This window comes from Protopterus annectens, chromosome 1.part1, assembly GCF_019279795.1.
Source record: "Protopterus annectens isolate FY-2018-M chromosome 1.part1, PAN1.0, whole genome shotgun sequence".
Lineage (NCBI taxonomy): Eukaryota > Metazoa > Chordata > Ceratodontiformes > Protopteridae > Protopterus > Protopterus annectens.
Window position 1 is genome coordinate 638,333,152 of NC_056726.1, and position 19,699 is coordinate 638,352,850.

At 37.8% G+C, this 19,699-nt stretch overlaps 1 protein-coding gene across 1 annotated transcript in view; it reads right to left on the bottom strand.

Moving 5' to 3' along the window:
* The window catches only part of ITGA1 (integrin subunit alpha 1), a 2,125,719-nt gene that overhangs the window by 332,713 nt on the left and 1,773,307 nt on the right, over positions 1-19,699 (bottom strand). Inside the window, exons 23-24 of the mRNA XM_044077325.1 lie at positions 12,303-12,392; positions 1,821-1,923 (exon numbers count right to left, since the gene is read on the bottom strand). Coding sequence (XP_043933260.1) covers positions 1,821-1,923; positions 12,303-12,392 — 193 coding nt within the window. The remainder of the gene's footprint in view (positions 1-1,820; positions 1,924-12,302; positions 12,393-19,699) is intronic.

The following is a 19,699-nucleotide window of genomic DNA, read 5'->3' on the forward strand; positions in this document are numbered from 1 at the left end:
TGCGTGTGTGTGCGCGCACGCGCGCGCGCCTAGCAATCTTGCCTTGTAAACATTATCTGTCACTGTTCTGCATATTCTTTGAGGGAGATGCACAGCAGCAAGGACCCTTTTTGTGAATAAACTATTAGGGCAAAGCTCAATGGTAGCGCTTAGGGACTTGAAGTCAATATGTCATGCCAACTGTTTCAGTATGTCACGCTGAAATCTATGGTGTTTTACTGACAACTCTGCATCACATACTTGAAAGTAGCAATTTCATGTAAAGCTAGCAACGAAACCTGAAGCTGCCAGCTCCTCCAAAGATACGTCATGAGGCTTTTTTAGCAACATTAAGAAACTCAGACGTAGTGCCCACTGCTACTCTGAACTGCTGCTTAATGGTATGGCTTATTCCTGTTTAAAAGCCATCACTGATGTTCTAGCTGACAAGATCAAGTCCAGTTTTACCTCATCTATTCAAGCCTCTGTCCCCTCCTTGCTCTTCCTAAGTACCCTCCCTCAGAATCACTATAGGTCAAGTTATATCAGTACTATCCAAAAGTAAACATACAAGTTTGATGAGCTATAGCGACATCCATGGCATTCGCCTGGTGAACATAGTTTGCTCAGTACGTCGTGAACCTATTCAGCCTTGTCCTTTATCCTGATCACATACTTGATATTTTGAGGACTTCTATGGTGGTGCCACTACATAATGAAACCCTACAACATACCTTGGGAACTATGCACCCATAAGCCACAGTTGTATCATACATAAAGATATGCAACTCATCAGAGTTGAACTTATAAACAATGAAATAGGTGATCTGCAATCTCTTGACCCTGCACAGGTTGGGTTTGTGAAAGGTTGATCTTGTCTTCCCACCCTAGATGATTTCTTTGAAAGAGTTTCTAAAGCCATGGGCAAGAGTCAGTCTACCCACACTGCCTACCTGGACTTGGCAAAGACCTTTGACATAATTTCCCATACAGGTATTATCAATAGGCTTTTCCAACTAAACATTAACCTCTGTGCCAGACAATGGGCAACCAAGTGGCTCATTGATAGACCCTACACAGTGAGGGTTGTCAGTAACTCTTCCACAAAAAAAGAACATTACTAGATGTATCCTGGTACCCTCCCTGCTTGGTGACCTGTGCTATCATTCCATGATATGAATGACTTTGTTCTTGTAATCTTCCTTAACTTCAGAAAATCTGGTTTTGTTGGTAAAGAAACAGAAATGAAGAAGAAGACAGATCACTTCCCTAATAGTTTTGCTTCTATCATTTCTCCTTAATGCTATATGCATGTAAGGGCACCATGTGCCTTTATCTGGGATCAGGTGTTGAGGAGTGCTGAAGATGGAGTGCTGTAAGAACAGCATAGCTATGACATGCTGATTGCACTCCAATATCATGATGAATATTACAATAAACAGGGAAACATTTTCCATTTCTGTATCGGTATTGTCATGCCAACACAGGAAGAGCTCTGCACAGATGAATTTATAAGCCTGGTAGTAGTAATCATAGTAAAGTTGAAGGTGCACATTATTCAAGAACACAATCTGCCAATGACACCATATCAGATGTCTGTGCTGTGATTGTAGGTGATCTAGTCCTTTTTGCCTTGATACCCATAAAATAGTATACCTGAAGTGCTCTACACCAATGCTTTCTGACCTTCTGTTTTGCACATCTTGCTGATGTGCATTTGTTTATCAGTCCATTACAAAAACATTAATATTTACACATTTGGTTTTAATATGCATATACAGTTTTGTTAATACACAGAAGTAATGTTAAAAATGAAATAAGAAATAAGTCTTTATCCTTACCAGATAGGTGATTTTTACTTCTTCACCGATGCTCTGGATTGTCTCAATTATTTTAGGTACTGTAGCATGTGCTGGTATTGTAGCATAACCTTTATTTATGGAGCTAGAAGCAAATGGAATAGTATGAAATACATTAGGTAGCCTGATGATTTATTTTTAATGTCAATTATCCACCTTTGTCACATTCAAGTGGTATTATATCTTACTGGCAGCCACTTAAGATCATTACCACTTCAGTCTTAATTTTAACACTGAAATTCACCATTAGCCCTGGCTTGACCAATGTAGATTGCTAATATAAAAGGCCTTAATGCTCCATACCTTTGTTATTCACCAGTGTGATATTCATTGTTCCTTTTAAAGAACATATATTAACTCACTTTCCTTAGTGTTCTTACAAAGAGGATTTACCAACCTCATTCCATCATCATTACAATTTATCTTACATCCAAATCATGACCAGTATGCTCTTGTGAATTGCTAATTTAGAAGCTATTAAGACTCTAAGCAGTGCTACATAAAATCAAGTGTACTAATATGTCAGTATCCACTTATATCATCATGTTTTTTAACCAAACCATGATTCAATGAGCCTATCTCATCTACAGTCTTTTTTGTGATCTTGAAGTTGTTTTATTACTTTGGATGGGTAAAGCCCTCTCCACTGAGGGATGCTGGGTCTTGACCCACATATCAAAAAACTGTCAGGGAAAGCCCATTCATAGAGACAGACACATCAGACCATCTTTCAATTTAAATGACTTCATGAGATGACTTGTCACTGATATGTTAATATAAAGCTGTACCTAGCATAAGAACAGAACACCAGTAATAGGAATACAATAAAATCAGATACAGAATGTCTAATTCTCAAACTGTTGACATACTAAGTAGTAAACTATGATGCAGTTTCAAATTACTGTAAATTAAAACATTATCAGCAAAATATGTGATGTGTGTTGGGTGTCCCCCCTTTGCCATTGCTGTGGTAGCTATAATCACAAGATTCTAAATGCACCAAAATCTAGAGTCAATGTAGAAATAAAAAAGGTTGCTGCATAACTTAAAAAAGTTGATACTTTAGTGTAAACCAAGTATAACCACAGAATTATAACATATGGAGTGGGGGAGATGGTGAAACTCCCAATATTGAAGAGAACACACGGGGTGCATCCCCCTTGCATTGCATATAGACAATTTGATTTTTATTGGTTTTGATATTTGCATCTGTTTAATTATATTCAAATTTCAATGTCATTGAAACACATACAAGAATGTCTTAATTCCACCAAAAGAGAGCACAAAGTGACGCTACAAGGTATTTCTGTAGTTTAACATGGGTAAAAGCAGTCCATCAGCCCATCTTGTTCAATTTAAGCTCAGATTACTGTTACAAAGTAGAACTGGAATTCTCAAAAATGAAATGTTTCATATTTTAATATGTTGTCAAAATAACAAATAAGTCAGATAAAAACTACAAATGTGTGTTATGATTTTTACCCAGTAGAACAAAATGTTCCTTTCCTCAGAGTCAGTGCACAATGCAAGATGATTTCCTATAACTCCGAGGTACACTGACCCTGAAGCTGTACTCTGATTGTGGGGGCTTTGTCTCACATAGAAATATCCAAAACTGCATTAGTAGCTTCAGCTTTTATAACTGTCTGTGTATGAACAGAAGTTGAAAGAGAGCTGTTGATGCTATCTTGTTTGTGCAGAACCACATGTGAATGCTACTTATTTATCTAGGCTCAGCATTTCTGTAGGTGAGCACTAGTCAGGGAACTTAGATACCCAGAGCTTAGAGCTTTCTGCACCCATCCTGTCTATTTTTAATGATTTCATTTCATTTGCCTGTATATGCCTACCTACATATATATTAGTTTGTGTCTGACTATTATCTTTATTATTTAAGAAAAGTTCATGTATTTTTATGCTCTTGTGGCTGGTATTTATTTACTAAAGGTCTATTTATACACAGATATTTATCTGAGAAGACAGTAACCATTATATACACTCTGTAAGCCATATGACACATACCTTGCACTAGGTTGCTTAAAGCATATTACCAGAGGAAAAAAATGTTAATTCTTACATTTCATATTTGACTTGATTTAATAGAAACTGGTAAATGAGTGTCTCTGGCCTGGCCTTAAACACAGAGTGGTGTCAGCACTACCATGCCATAAAGAAAGCTATGGGGAACTGTAGAATTATGCTAGCCTTCCTTGGGACTTGTGTGTGTGTGTGTGTGTGTGTGTGTGTGTGTGTGTGTGTGTGTGTGTGTGTGTGTGTGTAAATATTACTTTAAGCTAAAAGACAGTTACCATGAATATAGGAACACTGCTGGCACATGAGAAGAGCAATGTGACAGGGGTCTGGGAATGTTGGGTCCAAGACTGAGGTCTATAAGTTGCCTGCATACAGTCCAATCTAGATACTGATGTTGGAAGCCCATCCTCAGGACAGCACTACATGCTCTGTTTATATTCTTCAAGCCAAATTGTACTTTGCAAACCAGCTACTGAAACAATGTTGTATGCACTTTTTTGGTGTGTGTGTGTGTGTGTGTGTGTGTGTGTGTGTGTGTGTGTGTGTGTGTGTGTGTGTGTGTGTGTGTGTGTGTGTGTGTGTGTGTGTGTGTGTGTGTGTGTGTGTGTGTGTGTGTAAATATTACTTTAAGCTAAAAGACAGTTACCATGAATATAGGAACACTGCTGGCACATGAGAAGAGCAATGTGACAGGGGTCTGGCAATGTTGGGTCCAAGACTGAGGTCTATAAGTTGCCTGCATACAGTCCAGTCTAGATACTGATGTTGGAAGCCCATCCTCAGGACAGCACTGCATGCTCTGTTTATATTCTTCAAGCCAAATTGTACTTTGCAAACCAGCTACTGAAACAATGTGTGCACTTTTTTGCTATTACTTTATTGTTGCCTGGCAGTGTTTGGATTCATACCCCATCAGTGGATGAAATCCTACCATTTGGGAGTCAAATTTAGGGGCAGTGGTTATGGTCCTCTTCATCATTAGCAGTGGTACCTAGACCAGCGCCAAAAACCCATTGAGTTTGTAGGAATTCACATCCCTTTTGCTGTGTACTGTCATTCACCGCTGCCATATTTTCCTTCAAATGAGACCATAAACTTATCGAATCTTTGCGGATTTTCAGGTCTTTTGTTATACAGTAACTGAGTAGCTTACATCTGGAATGTCAGTATCAAAGAACTTGATAATTCTTGGAGAAACAAAGAATGAATTAGGAAGCTGGATGATTCTTAGCTTTACAAAAAATTGATTTAAGCATATTTTGCTGCTGCAGAAAAAAAATGGGCCAGTTCAGTGTGTTTAAATGTGACACAACAAGAATTGAAGAGTTTTACTAGAAAAATACTTTAAGTGATCAGCAATTCTATGTTCTATCATTCATTTATTTATTATTTATTTATTTATTACATTTGTTTACCGGGATAGTCCACTGGGCTGACGAGAGCCCATTTTCAGTGGAGGCCTGGGGAGAAAAGCTTCAGTAGATTAATACAATAAGGAAAACTACTTTACATTCCAGAGGTAACTACCACAAGGTGGTTACTATACTTACAAAAGTTACTACAAAATTAATGATACCCATAATGAGGTACATTTTACACAGGAAAACTGGTTCTTACATAGAAAATCTGCATAACAGTACAGAGGTGGCTACCACAAGGTAGTTACAATATTTACAATGGTTTCTACCATCCAATAAATCAGTGAGGAGGTACAGCTTACATCTATAATGCTACTATACAAAGATAGCAGTGCAGTGGTACAGCTAGCTGCTACAAAATGTAGTAGTAAAATTAAGCAACATGACAGAAATGTGATTTTAGAGGCAGCAAAGATCATAAATTAATTAAGAAGAGAGCAATACAAGGAGTGCTAATAAAGGAGAGAGGGTTAGGTTAGGATTAGCATTAGAGACGGTACTGCAGTTGCAAATCCAATTGGAAAAAAAGATAATTTTGGAGGGCAGATTTGAATTTGAAGGGGTGTTGTTCAGAATGTACAGAGGAGGGGAGATCATTCCAGTGCCTGGCCATAGTCTAGGAGTATAGAAGTTCACCAACTGGAAGGTTTGGTTTATGGACTTGAACTAAGTTTTGATTTTCTGAGTGTAATAACCTAGTGGGGGAGTAAGGGGTAAATATGGAGCTGAGTGCAGGGCAGTCTTTTGGTTTGTATATTAGTCTATGAGAAGTAGTTAGTTGGAGATGTAGCAGGAAATGTGGGAATTTGAGCCAGTGGAGATGCCTTAAGGCTACACAGTGATGGGTAGAATAACAAAAGTTAGAAGCAAATTTGGCGATTTTGTTATAACAGGATTCTAACTTCAGTTTTAAAGAGGACTGTAGGTTAGTTAGTAGAGGAGCACCATAGGTTAGAGAAGGAAGCAGGTAAGAGAGGACTAGGGCTTGTTTAGTAGCAGGGGAGAGGAATTTATAGTGCCTGTATTTGTATATGGCCAAGTTTTTTGTGGGTTTTAGAAATGTTGGATTGGATATGAAGATCAAATTTTAGATTGTTGTCAATTATAACCCCCAAGAGTTTGGTATTAGCTACGAGTTAGATCTTTATGGAACTCAATGAGAGAATATTAAAGTCTTGGAAATTGCTAGACATATTCTTTTTAGGGGTGAAAAACATAAGTTTTGTTTTTTTGGCATATAAGGACAGGTGATTTTGGTGGAGCCAAGATTCAGCAGTACAGAAAGCTGTTTGGGTCATTTGTTGTAGGATGGCACGGTTAGGTGCAGAACAGACTATGGTCGAGTCATCAGCATATTGAACTAGGGGGAGTGAGCTAAAGCTTGGTGTAAATTATTAATGAAAATATTAAATAGGAGGGGGCCAAGAATTGAGCCTTGTGGGACACCGGTAGGGTTGTGGAGGTATGGAGAGATTGAGTGCTGACATTTGATGGCGTGTTGTCTGGAATGGAAATAATTTTCAAACCAGACATGGGATGAAGAAGATAACCCAGTGGAAGAGAGTTAAGAAAGAAGGATGGAATGGGATATGGTATCAAAAGCCTTTGATAGATCTAGAAAAAGGGTAGATGCTATATGGCCAGAGTCACGGATTTTGTTAATGATATCTATGAAGGATAGGAGAGCAGTAGAGGTACTGCAGTCAGGATGGAATCCATGTTTTGTAGGGAAGAGGATGTTGCTATTTAACAGGTAGTTAACTAGTTGTTTTTGGATACATTTTTCGAGAATTTTGGATATAGGGGAAAGAAGAGCAATAGGTCAGAAGACGTCAGAGAAGGGACCCCCTTTGTGGAGGGGTAGGATAATGGCTTTTTTCCATAAAGAGGGAACATAAGATTCTTGGATTGACCTGTTGATTAGAATGCTAATTCGATAAGCTACTGAATCAGTGGCAATCTTGAGGAATTTGGCAGGAATGTTGTCAGTTGAGTTGGAGCAAGGTTTTAGCTTTAAGAGTTTTTTTTATATATGAAGTAGAAATAGAGGAAAGGTTAAATTCTGTACGGGTAGGACGTTTTTCTTGATTTTGAGTACATGATGTTGGGAATGTGCTATGTTGAGGAAGGTGTGAGGAGGAGGGTGAGTTATGGTTAGGATTGCTAGGAAGGGGAGAAGAAAAGGAAGCAGTGAGATTTGCTATTGTATCAATGAAATATGAGTTGAATTTGAAGTCAATAAGGTCGGGTGCCATGTTGAGGAAGGGGCAAGGGTTGGTTTTAGTGCCAGGGTTTAGACGATTATTTATAGAGGACCAGAAGAGTTTGGGGTTATTTTTCCTGTTTGATTGTAGGTTCATGAAATATTGTTGGTTGTATTTTCAGATAAGATTTTTCGATTCGTTACAAAGTTGTTTATAGTGGATAAGATTGGAGGGGTTATTGGAAGTAAACCAAAGCTTCCAGGCTTTGTCCATATTTTGCATGATTTTTTTTGTAGTTTTAGAAAGCCAGCGGGTGTGTTTGGATTTGATTCTGATGGATCTAGTCGGTGACAGGCTGTGGAGAATACTAAGAAAGGAATTGTTGAAATAAAGAAGGGCGACATCTAGTGGCAGGGTTTTGAGACTGTTCCAGTTGTAACCTTTAAGGATAGTACTGAAAGTAAGGGGGTAGAATTTGCTTAAGTTTTGTGTTTCTTTAATATTTTGGGTTTTAGAGAGAGATGTGCTGTTACGGATTGTGTAGGTTGGGAGGTGGTCACTAAAAGAATTTGGAAAGGTACCGGTAACTTGATATTTAGAGGGGTCAGAGACTAAGATCCAATTTAGAATTCTATGTGAATGGAAAAAAAAACCTACATGGGAAGGCAGGGTATCACAATTTCCTGTTTTGAGGGTGCCATAATTGGGACATTGTGGGTTAGCACAAAATAAACTTAGAAATAACTACTGAAGTGCTGCAAGAAGATTAATATTATTTAGAATATCAAGAAAAATAGTTATGTTTTTTTCTGTTTATTACTACAGTGGTCTTTTAACTTTGCATTGGAAAATAGTAGACTGTTTGCATATTTGTGACATAGTCATGAATTATTCATTTATCATATACATTTTCCAGAGCACACCATCTAGTCATAGCTTTAGATGAGGTACACATTTCAGTCTATTTCAGAAACTGTAGATAACAGAATATCTAACTGCAATTCTTGAAAAAGATTTTTTTTCTACTTGGCCATCTGAAGTTTCATTGAATCCCTTTAACAGAATCTGATTTATGCAGGTGCAGTTGAATGGAATACTATCCTGAATAAGTCGCATGTGGTTGAATGGAATTGCTTTAGGGGATCTGATTTGGAGTTATGAACATCTTGCGGTTAGGGTTAGGTTTTTAATGAAACTTAGAACTGGAATTTGTGTTCAGTTTGATTAAGATTGTGTGATATTTCAGATTTTCTGTGATGTATGTGGGTTACTGAAGGCTCTACATCATGTGTGAAATATATTGCATTTTGCACATTTTAATGAATACATCTGTAGATTTAATGTTTTTTTTTTAGTTTTTGAACTACTTGGACAGGAAGAAAATGTCGTACAAGAGTCTATTTTCAAGATGTATATTCATTATAAACAGCAACAACAATGCCTGTAAAATACTCTCCATTTCCTAACTCACAATCACAAAGTGATACAGGTTAACAGCATGCAATATCATCATCAAGAAAATGCCACCTCTGTAGCCAAATCTATTGCAAATAATTTGTTTTACTGGCCTCTCAGTAAGTGCCTGCAGCAGACATTTGCCTTGTAGTATAAAAAAGAGTATTGAATTTATCTCTCAGTATAAAGGACAAATCAATGTAAGAGAAGAAACCCCTGCTATTTACCTTATAAAGGACTGACTACAGATGGAAACCTGTAAAATGTGTGTTTACTACTTAAACTATTGTGGTTTTCATTTGATTTTTGCAGTAGAACTATAAATAAAGTGCACATAATTGAGACATATGTGTCTTGTATACTTTGCATAGTGTGCTGGTTGCTTTTGTTGGTAAAATGTGGTCTAAACATATGAAGCTGAATTATTTTTCAGTCACTACGCTGCTGTCTGCAAGTGCAAATGCATTTTGAGTTGATTTCCCAATTACAGGAAGAGAGACTTCAATGTGTGCTTTACAGTGAGTTGCTTCTTTTTTTAGCAAACTGTGATTTCTGGTATCCTTAATCACAATGAGAAAGAATGGGAATGCTTCCATGTTAACTGTGAATAAAGCAAGAATGACATTTCCACTGGTATATTCTAAAGAAATGCCCACATTGAAACAGTAATGGGTATGCAACCCTCCAAAAAGCATTATTGAAAGCATTTTCAAATGACTGAACAAAATCTTTGGTACACCTGAAGGCTGACAGAGAAAGAAGCAGTATCTAGATTATCCGAGCAAAGTAAGTGGAACAGAGCTTAAAACAAATGTAAAATAACTTCATAGCAAGAAAAGATAATAATAATAACTAATGTTTAACTAACACAGAGATACACATACTAAAAGAAATGCATAACATGTTCCTGGAAGGCTACTTACCAAGCTTGTGCACAGAGAATACACTGAGGTGTGAAAACAAAAGTGTATTTAAAAAATGTTGGTGCATATGAAGCATGTTCTTCAGGATACTGGTAGAAGAAATTTCTGAAGTTGGTAATGAGCATTTTGACGAATTTGGAAATTGCAAAAAGTAGTTTAGTGATTCTATTTTAAATGTAAAACTAAAACCAATGAACTATAAAGCATTTTTGCATCAAATTACTTGTTAATTCGGGAATGCTCTGAAAATTCCCTTGGTAAATGCAATGTTTCGAAAGATGGTGTGTGTCTAAAAAGTTTGATTGCAAATGCAAAGTGGACAAAAGTCATGTGCTTAAAAAACGTGAAGCATAACAAATTTAAAAGTGCTGGAAACCATTGAGCCTGCGTTCCCCCCCAAAAGGGATGTAATGAGGAAAATTGTTATGCTGGTTTTCTGAGAAAGTGAGTGTGAGAACTTTAAACTGCATATACTGGGGTGTACTGTTGAAGTGTATACCACTGGCCTTTTGAGCAAAATAAGTCAAAACATCCTGAAGTGTATGTACTGTGAAATTGTGACTATACTACATTTTTAATTATAGACTTAGCAATGTGTTAAAGTGCAGCTAAAGCTATAAATTCCAGTGGTATGTTGCTTTGAGGCAATTCATAAGTACATAAACAGAGCACTTCATCTGGTAATGTGAAAATGCCTTTACAAGCTCTGATAATCTGCTTGTGACAGCAAACAGAATACCATAATTTGTAAATTCACCACTTCTAAATAACAGATTTTGCAGAAACATCATTTGTTGTGATGTGATTATATATGAGGCTAGTTACAGACAAAAAGACAATGAGACAAAGTATTTGAACTCTAGATTTGCTGTAAGTGTTATCTGGGAATATAGTGCAGACAAGATAATACAGAAAGACTGGACAATGTTGATTTGTAGGAATTAATAAAATTATGACAGATGGTTACTCTGTCAATCATCCAGAAAGATTAAACTATCATAACTGCTTGGCATCAGGGAGTATAATTGAGGATTTAACACTCCCCCTTCAAAGATGCCTCTTGTACATATTACATAAAGGGTGCAATCCCTTAAATTCTACCACTCTGTCTATTATATACAAGACCTAAGCTGTATATATGGTGTACATAGACACAATTATTTCTCTCAAAATCTATACTCTCTCCCTTGGTGTGGTACTTCTTTACTTCTTCCAACAACTAATTGTTCCCATGCCATTTCTTCTTCCTTTTGATGATGGGATCTCTTTACCCTTCACTTACTCACTCTTAATCCTTCCATTTGATTACTGCTTTAGACTAGAACTGTATTATATGCCTACTGACTCTCTTACTTTCATGAAACAATGTATACTGTACTACCAATTTGTAGTCTGTACTTTACATTCGGTACGGCGGTAGCATTGTTACCTCACAGCAAGAAGTTCTCCCGTTCGATTCTCGGCTGGGCTTGGGAGTGCCTTCTGTGTAGAGTCTGCATGTCCTCCCCGTGGTTGGGTAGAGTTCGAAAGACATGCGTGCGTAAATGGGCGTGCCTTCATTGAAGGTTGGGCGTCGAGATGGCACCTCAGCGTTTCGTAAAAAAATCTACTGCCAATCATTAGCGGACCGGAGTTTCGCTGTGGTGACCCCTTACCGGGAAAAGCCGAAAATACAAACAACAACTTTACATTCTTATTTTGTATTTTAAGCTCTGCTCTGCACCTGTAAAAGGTACATAGAGACCAGTGCTCTTCCCGGTTAACAACTTTAAATAAAAATAAGTGATGGCAGTGCCTGTGAGAGCTACATCTGTGGCACATCACATGAAAATGGATGAGACAGAGCTGGTATGTTGCAGATTTTCACCATGCAGCCATAACCAGTTCAACTGTCTTTTTGTACTGCAAAATGGTATGTGGAACTACCTACAGACAGGATACACAGTTTTCCCTTGCATTCTGAGCTCTCTTCCCTGAGTACTTCACCTAGCTCTGCCTCTACCTGCATTGCATGCTGGTGTGCTGTTGATTCCTAGCATTCACATTAATCCTTTCTCTGAATGTAACAATTTTAAATAGATTACATTTTTCAACAAGAAAGTATAATTCACTCCTCAAGCCCTGCAATGATTATGTTTGCTGGACAATTACAATGAGTGCGAAATGAAAGAAGGGAGGAAGGAAGGAGATAAATACACACGGAGACAAACAAATAACTTAAAACATGAATTTGTTGAACTTGTTTATTAACCTGATAATATAAATTACTAGCTTGGCATGAGCAGATCTGCACACACCCAAGATTCAACCCCTGAGGTTTATATACCAGAGTTTCCATAAATCTGTTGAATACTGTTTTCTACATATAATGATAAATAATCATATAAGCTCTCCCACTAATATTGCATCACCATTCAAATAATTTCATACCTTTCAAATGTCACTGTGCTTTCATATATCAAAGGAATTCTGAAACTCTTATAGTTGTTGGAAAGAGTATCTTCCACTTCTTCACTGTCACTAAAAAAACAAAATGTATTACAAAAAATATTAGTATAATTCTCAGCTGTAGTATCAGAATTATGCCTTCAGTCCTAAGAAATAGAAGCAGGAATCCAGATGGAAAGAGACTGCTTTGATTTTCTTCCATCAGTATTAGCCTGACATAACACAGCAAAGTGTTGTGACTTCCAGACCAAAACTATCCATCACCTTCTAAGGGGGGTGTAACTATACTTTTAAACATATTTCCCAGTAAAGCTTTCACTAAAGAAGGCTCAGTCTGAAATTGTTAACTTTATATTTACTTCATTTCTATAACTGAAAGCTGCATAATATATGGTCACAGACTTTTGTTTCTAGGTTTAATTTATGAACATTCTAACAAATTCTCTCTTACAATGGCTGCATCTTCAACTATGGGAATTATATATTGCAGGAAGCATGATTTTCTTTCTTGTCCATGAGCTCACAAAAAGCTGCCAATTTGAATATAACAGAAAAAATGGTACAATGTTGAATAAATAAAGGAAGATAACATTAAAGCCAACAGTTCAGAAGGTCACCATTTTGTTCCTCATGTTAAATGTCACATACTATTGGTGTGGAGCACACACACACACACACACACACACACACACACACACACACACACACACACACACACACACACACAACGACACAGGTCATGAAAATACTGGCAATGTCTCACAACTGGCTCCAATATCTGCCAGCCTACATGATCGACAAACCACGCTGCTTTGCCACAGATGGTTTGCACTTGTCACCACTTGGTTTCTGGATACTGGAAAAAAACATATCTATCCCCATAGTGCCTTTTTTAGATTGTGCAAACTTGTTAAACCCTCCAACATAACAAAAATCACTCATTACTACCTGCTACTCAACCCTAGGAGTTTAAATAAAAAAACTGTACTCCCTGGAATCACTCCTTACACTGGAAAAAATAGATGTACGTGCAGTCACAGAAACAGAGTTCAGAACCATGGAAAGCACCCTGGCTATCAAAGGCTACAATGCCTTTTATACATTGCTAGCCCCATCAGCTCAGGATAAAACAAAGGGAAGAGATGTCTCAGTGTTCATAAAGGGCAAGTGCACTGCTACACTGGTCCAACAACATGACTCGTTTGAGCTGCTCCATGCCCAACTAACCAAAGGTGTGACACCCTGTCATATCCTTGCTAGCTACAGTTTCCCTAACATAAGTTTGAAAACCACACCTCCTGCCTAAACCTACTGGAATCTCTTAACATTCATTCTAACACCATACTTATGGGTGACTTCAACTACCCCTCCTTTCCAACTGGAAAGGCCACAGAAATACCTCATAAAGAGGATTACTGACCTCAAACAGATGCCCTACGCAGACCGTCTCAAAAAACTCCAGCTTTACTCTGTCGCATATCACCTACTCAGAGGCAATCTCTGCCTAACATACAAAGCTATGTCAAACCCAGAGCTGCTGGACATGCTCCACGTAAAGAAATCCCAATCACTCCGAGCTACACGCTCTAGGGACGTAAACCTTGTCACCACAATAAACAGAACATGCTGGAGTGATAGATTCCTGTCCCAGAGACTTCCCATACTCTGGAACAAACTACCTATCTATATCAAACAAAGCTCCTCATTAGCACTCTTCAAGAAAAATCTTGATGATTGGATGGGAGATAGGAACTTCACCCCGGGGATCACTTCTGTGGCTCTGCTTGACAGGGGCACAGGAAAATAATTTTCTTGGGTGGCAAAAGCCAGGGTACCATTTGGCTAGGCTTATATAGGCCCTAGGGCCAATATTCTAGTACCTACCTATGAAGCTATAAACTGGGAGACTTATACAACCCATAATTCACTTGCTCAGAGGCTTTTGGAATTCATCAATGCAAACACCCTGGAGCAGCTAGTTAGCTTCTTATCTAGAGGTAAGAATATCCTAGACCTAGTACTTACGAACATGGGGGAATGCTTCTCCCTCCCATGCATTAAGTCCTTCCTGGTAAGATCTGAACACAAAATGGTCTCCTTTAGTATTAAGATTAGTCTGGAACCCCCATCAAACTCCAAACCTGTTAAGAACTTTATAGTATTCCACAAACTGTAGGCCAATTCCACTGTAGTGCTAAAATAATTTATTGTAAAAAGTATAATCCAAGTTGAATTTTCTTCCACAAAATCAATCTTCTCTAGCGCCTCAGCCACACTCGCCTTTAACGGAGTATACTATAATCAGTCATGCTAACATCATTTTAGAATGTTTGTCACACCCACTTATTCAATTAACCAATTAAATAAAAAAAATTATTATAAAAACCTATAGTGCATTAATAACTTATTAACATACCATAAATCATTACAAAAAACTTTTCCATGTACATTCATGATTTAGCCCTATAGGGCTCATTATATTAAGTTTCAAAATCATAAAAGCCTCCTTTTTCCTCAATAAGCATTTTATTTGCTGTTCGTTCATATATACATTACTTTGTATACTATCTAACACTGTAACTAGTAACCCCTCCGGGTTACCATTATGATATTTATTAAAATGTATTGCTATGGGGCTAGTCTGTTTATTATTTTTAATATCTCTAATGTGCTCCTTTACTCTGCAGGAGAACTGTCTTTTAGTTTCTACTACATAAAATTTATTGCAAGAACACTTGAGACCATATACAACCCTCTCAGTTCTACAATTAAAAGTTCCATTAGTTTGAAATATAACTCTTAGTTTGAAATATAACTCCATTAATATTGGTGAATTCTTTGGTTATATATTTACATACACTACATTTACCATATGCTTGTGTTCCCTGTATATCAATTGGCTTACCAACTGTCATTTTTGGCATATCAAACTTACTGTGGACTATAAAATCCTTAATGCTTCTCCCCCTTCTAAAGGAGAAGCACATTTTTTTACATTGTAAGAACTCAACCTCCATTTTAACCACTCTCCAACTATGTTTCACTTGTTCCAAAACTTTTTCAGACAATATAGAATAGGTGGAAGTGAAATATATACATTCACTATCATTATTTCTGTTAGCGCCATTCCTATTTCTAGATTTTCTATTATTCAAAACTTTATTTAAACTCTCTCTTAAGTCTACTTCATGATAACCCCTCAAACAAACCTTATTATAACTCTCATTTAGTTCTGTTTTTACTACAGCTGGATTACTACATAACCTCTTAATTCATACAAAGAATTCTGTTAAGAACTTTGTTAAGGCCAGTTACCTCAAACTAAGTGACAGCTTATAATACTTCCAAGCCACTTCAACCCTGGATAACACTGAGGCCTACTCTGAGATGTACACAAAAGCACTGTACAACCACATTCATAGTTGCATAGAGGAGGCAGTACCTGTCCGGGTCAAACCTATCATTACTGGCAAAAATAATCCCCCATGGTGGACTCCCAGCATAAATAGGCTATTTAGCAAAAGGGAAAAGAAACTCTCCAAAGCTAAGAAGGAACAGACAAAACAGTGAAAAAGACACTCACTAGTCTAACCAAATAAATTACAGAGATGGTTAAATCTACCAAAACAAACTAGGAGGCAAAGATAGCCTCGCAGGTGAAAGATAAAAAGTTTTTTTCAATTATGTTCATAACCTCAGATGGAACTCTCAGTAATGTGCCATGTTAATCAAGAACAGCAACACTTACTCCCATCTGAAACTATAGAAAACCTGTTGGCCGACAAGTTTAGTTCAAATCCCCCCATGACCTCCTATCACACCCAAAGAAATATGCACAACCATTTCCCTACTGGTCATTACAAGGGAACAAGTCCTTACTGCACATGCTAAAACCAAAAACACAGCCTCTATGGGTCCAGACAGCCTTCCAGGATGCTTCTTAAAATGCTTAAAACAGAATCTCTCAGAGCCACTAGAAACTCTCTTTAAGCACAGCCTCCAGAGGGGCTTTGTCCCAGAGGAATGGAGAACTGCAACAGTCATTCCTCTGCACAGGGGGGGTGCCATCAGTTGACCCAGGGAAATACAGACCCATAAGCTTGACCGGTTTTATCTGTAAGTCCAGGAGAGAATTAACAAGGACTTGATCAGTAATGACATATAAACTCTTCAAACACTGGAGCAGAAGAAATTTGGCTTTGTCAAAGGAGGTCTTACCAGCTCAATCTAGTGGATTTCTTCAAGAAAGTCACCAGGGCCATGGGCAAGGGTAAAATGGTACACACTGCTTTTCTAGACCTGGCCAAAGCTTTCAACACCATTCTCCACTCTGGGATCATAGATAACCTTAATGAGTTAGGCATAAGACCCTATATCATCAGATAGATAGCCAACTGACTCACTTACAGGACACATGTTGTCTGGATAGGTGAATCCACTTCCGATAAAAAAAACTGTTACTAGTGGTGGTCCACAGGACTCAGTGTTGGGACCACTCCTGTTTGGTATATACTTTTTCAAGTGAAGGCCAATGATGGGGGCTTCTGGCTCACCAAGTTTGCTGACAACTGTAAGCTGGGAACAGTCAGTGAATCCCCAAATGATTTTGACATCCTACAAACAGGAGTGAAAATGACAATTGACTGGTGCCAAAACCATGATCTGAGATTGAATGCTAAAAATTTCATAATCATACCCTTTGGTAAATCAGACATCCCTGCAAATTATAATATTGATAGCACACCACTAAACGTAGATCCACTGGTGACTGACCGAGGAATATAGATAGATAGTGACCTAAACTTTGACCACCAGGTAGCTACGGCAGTGAGGAAATCCTTCTGTATGGCTCAACTTTAAAGCAAAGGCATGGAATCAAGATCAAAGGCAGTCATAGTGTCATTGTATTTGGCCCTTAACAGGCCCATAATCAAATACATTGCCCCCTTCTGCATGTACCTAACCAGGCGCTTACACCAACTGTAGTGGCCTGAAAGGTTTCTCAATATAAAAATACAAAGCATAAGACACATGTCTTATGCAGACCGACTAAATGCGCTACCCCTTTAACTCATCGCATATTGTTTATTGAGAGGCGACTTATGCCCGACCTATAAGGCATTCTCTAATCCAGCCTTGATGAAAATGTTACACATTCACAAGAAAAATTACACGAGAGTTCCATGTTCCATGTACCTGAATCTTATTTGTGACTCTTAACAGAACTTGCTAGAGAGACAGATTTGTACCTCATCTATGGGATAAACTTCCTATCTTCATAAAACAAAGCCTGTCCCTCACTCTCTTCAAAAAGAATTTGGATAAATGGATGGGGAACCATAAATTCACTCATGCCTCTGTCTTAAGACAGAGGCAGTCTGTAAAATGAGTCAGGGCTCCAACAACCAAAGACCCATAATCCTGTCCTGGGTATTATTAACTAGACTTGTAAAGGGTCTTGTGCCATTAGCCTAGTAATCACCTATGAACCTATAAAGAGTTCAGTCTCCAGTTGTGAATTCATGAGTTGCAAAGTCTGGAGTAAGGTCAAACCATACTATGTGCATACATGTATATGTGTGTGTGTGAGAGAGAAATATTTCATATATTCAAGAGAAAGCCACCAAACATTAGTAAGAGCATATGTTTTTCCTCAGTGTAGCTCAGTTTTTTGATATTCAGAGGCAAGAACTGCATTCAACCAGTGGAGCAAAGTCACTAATCAATAATATGCATGCAGTCAGGTCAGAGGTAAAGTAGCCAATGGATGATCTGTGTATCCAAGCATATCAAGGTGCCAAGCATAGCTCTCAACCTTCCATCTCCAAAATGAGGAACACTCGCCTTCATAATGTGGAACAAATGGGCAAAATGTGGAACACATACTAATGGCTTACTAACAACTTCAACTAGGAAGGTCATAGGATGGTTAAAATATGCTGGTTTTACTTATAAAGAATATCCTTTAATGAATTAATATGATTAATTTCTATTTATCATGGATTTCACTTAAAAACATTCCTAACATTGAATGTGTGACAGACTCTTTCAATGTGGAACTTCGAGGAACATTAACTTTTTAAGACCCCAAATGAGGTACGTTCCTCGTAATGAGGTACACATGAGAGGTCAGGCAAGATGCTGCACATGATACACCTGGCCTGTCAAGATTAGCACTGCAGTGGCACAGCTACAGTCAGTTCATGATACACCTGGCCTGTCAGGATTAGCACTGCAATGGCACAGCTACAGTCAGTTCATGATACACCTGGCCTGTCAGGATTAGCACTGCAATGGCACAGCTACAGTCAGTTCATGATACACCTGGCCTGTCAAGATTAGCACTGCAGTGGCAGAGCTACAGTCAGTTCATGAATTTTTCTTCATGGTTTTCAAGAAATCAATAACTATTTCCCCAATTATCTCATGGCCGTTTCAACTAAAGTATGTTGCATAAAGAAATTAAAAATGGAGCTTATGACAACATCAGTATTTCTATTTGTGCAGTTTGACCTTCAAAGGTTACTCCTGACAGTATGATACATGCGTTCACAAATATAGACTAATTCTGGGAAACATGCTGCCAGCACTTTCATTATCTCCATTGTGTGTACGTATGCGGACGACGCTCTTCTCACAATCATTTATTTATTTATTTTATTAACATTTGTTAACCGGGTTGGTTCAGCTGGGATCAAGGCCCATTTTCAGTGCAGCAAAGAACTAACAATGGGACTAGCAATTCAGGCAGCAAACATTCCGTTTATTTAAGTGCAAAAGCACATACAAGAGTGAAAGAACAGACCGGTTTCGGCTATAACATTAGTTAGCCTTCCTCAGTGTAAATGAAATAAAAAACAAACAGTCTTTATATAGTTTTAACAAGACATGTGACCATTCAAAATTGTTCATTTAAAACAGGTGTGAATAGAGCCCCTAACTTAATTATCCACTTCTTTTCTTTTTTATTTAGTATATGATGCCAACCAGTTTTATTGTTCCTTGGTCCATTCATTTTATCAATTATTGTAAAACTGAAAGATGCTTTAACATGTGTTAGGGTATATTTGTATAGGGCACTCATAATTTTGTGATTTTTAACTTCACTAAGGTTTTCTGACATCCTAATTCTTAGTGGTCTAGAGGTCTGTCCTACGTAAAAAGCAGAACATTGACAAATGACTAAATAAATGACCCAATCGGTATTACAACTGGCAAAGAAAGGGATATCAAAAACATGGGATGTATTTTTAAAACTGAAAGTCCTAGTTTTAAGAATTTTAGGACAATGAACACAATGTCCACAAGGGTGACAACCTATTAAAGGTCCACCTGAAAGGGTGGTCTGTACTTGTGGGGTTTCCCTGAGTTGTCCTTTT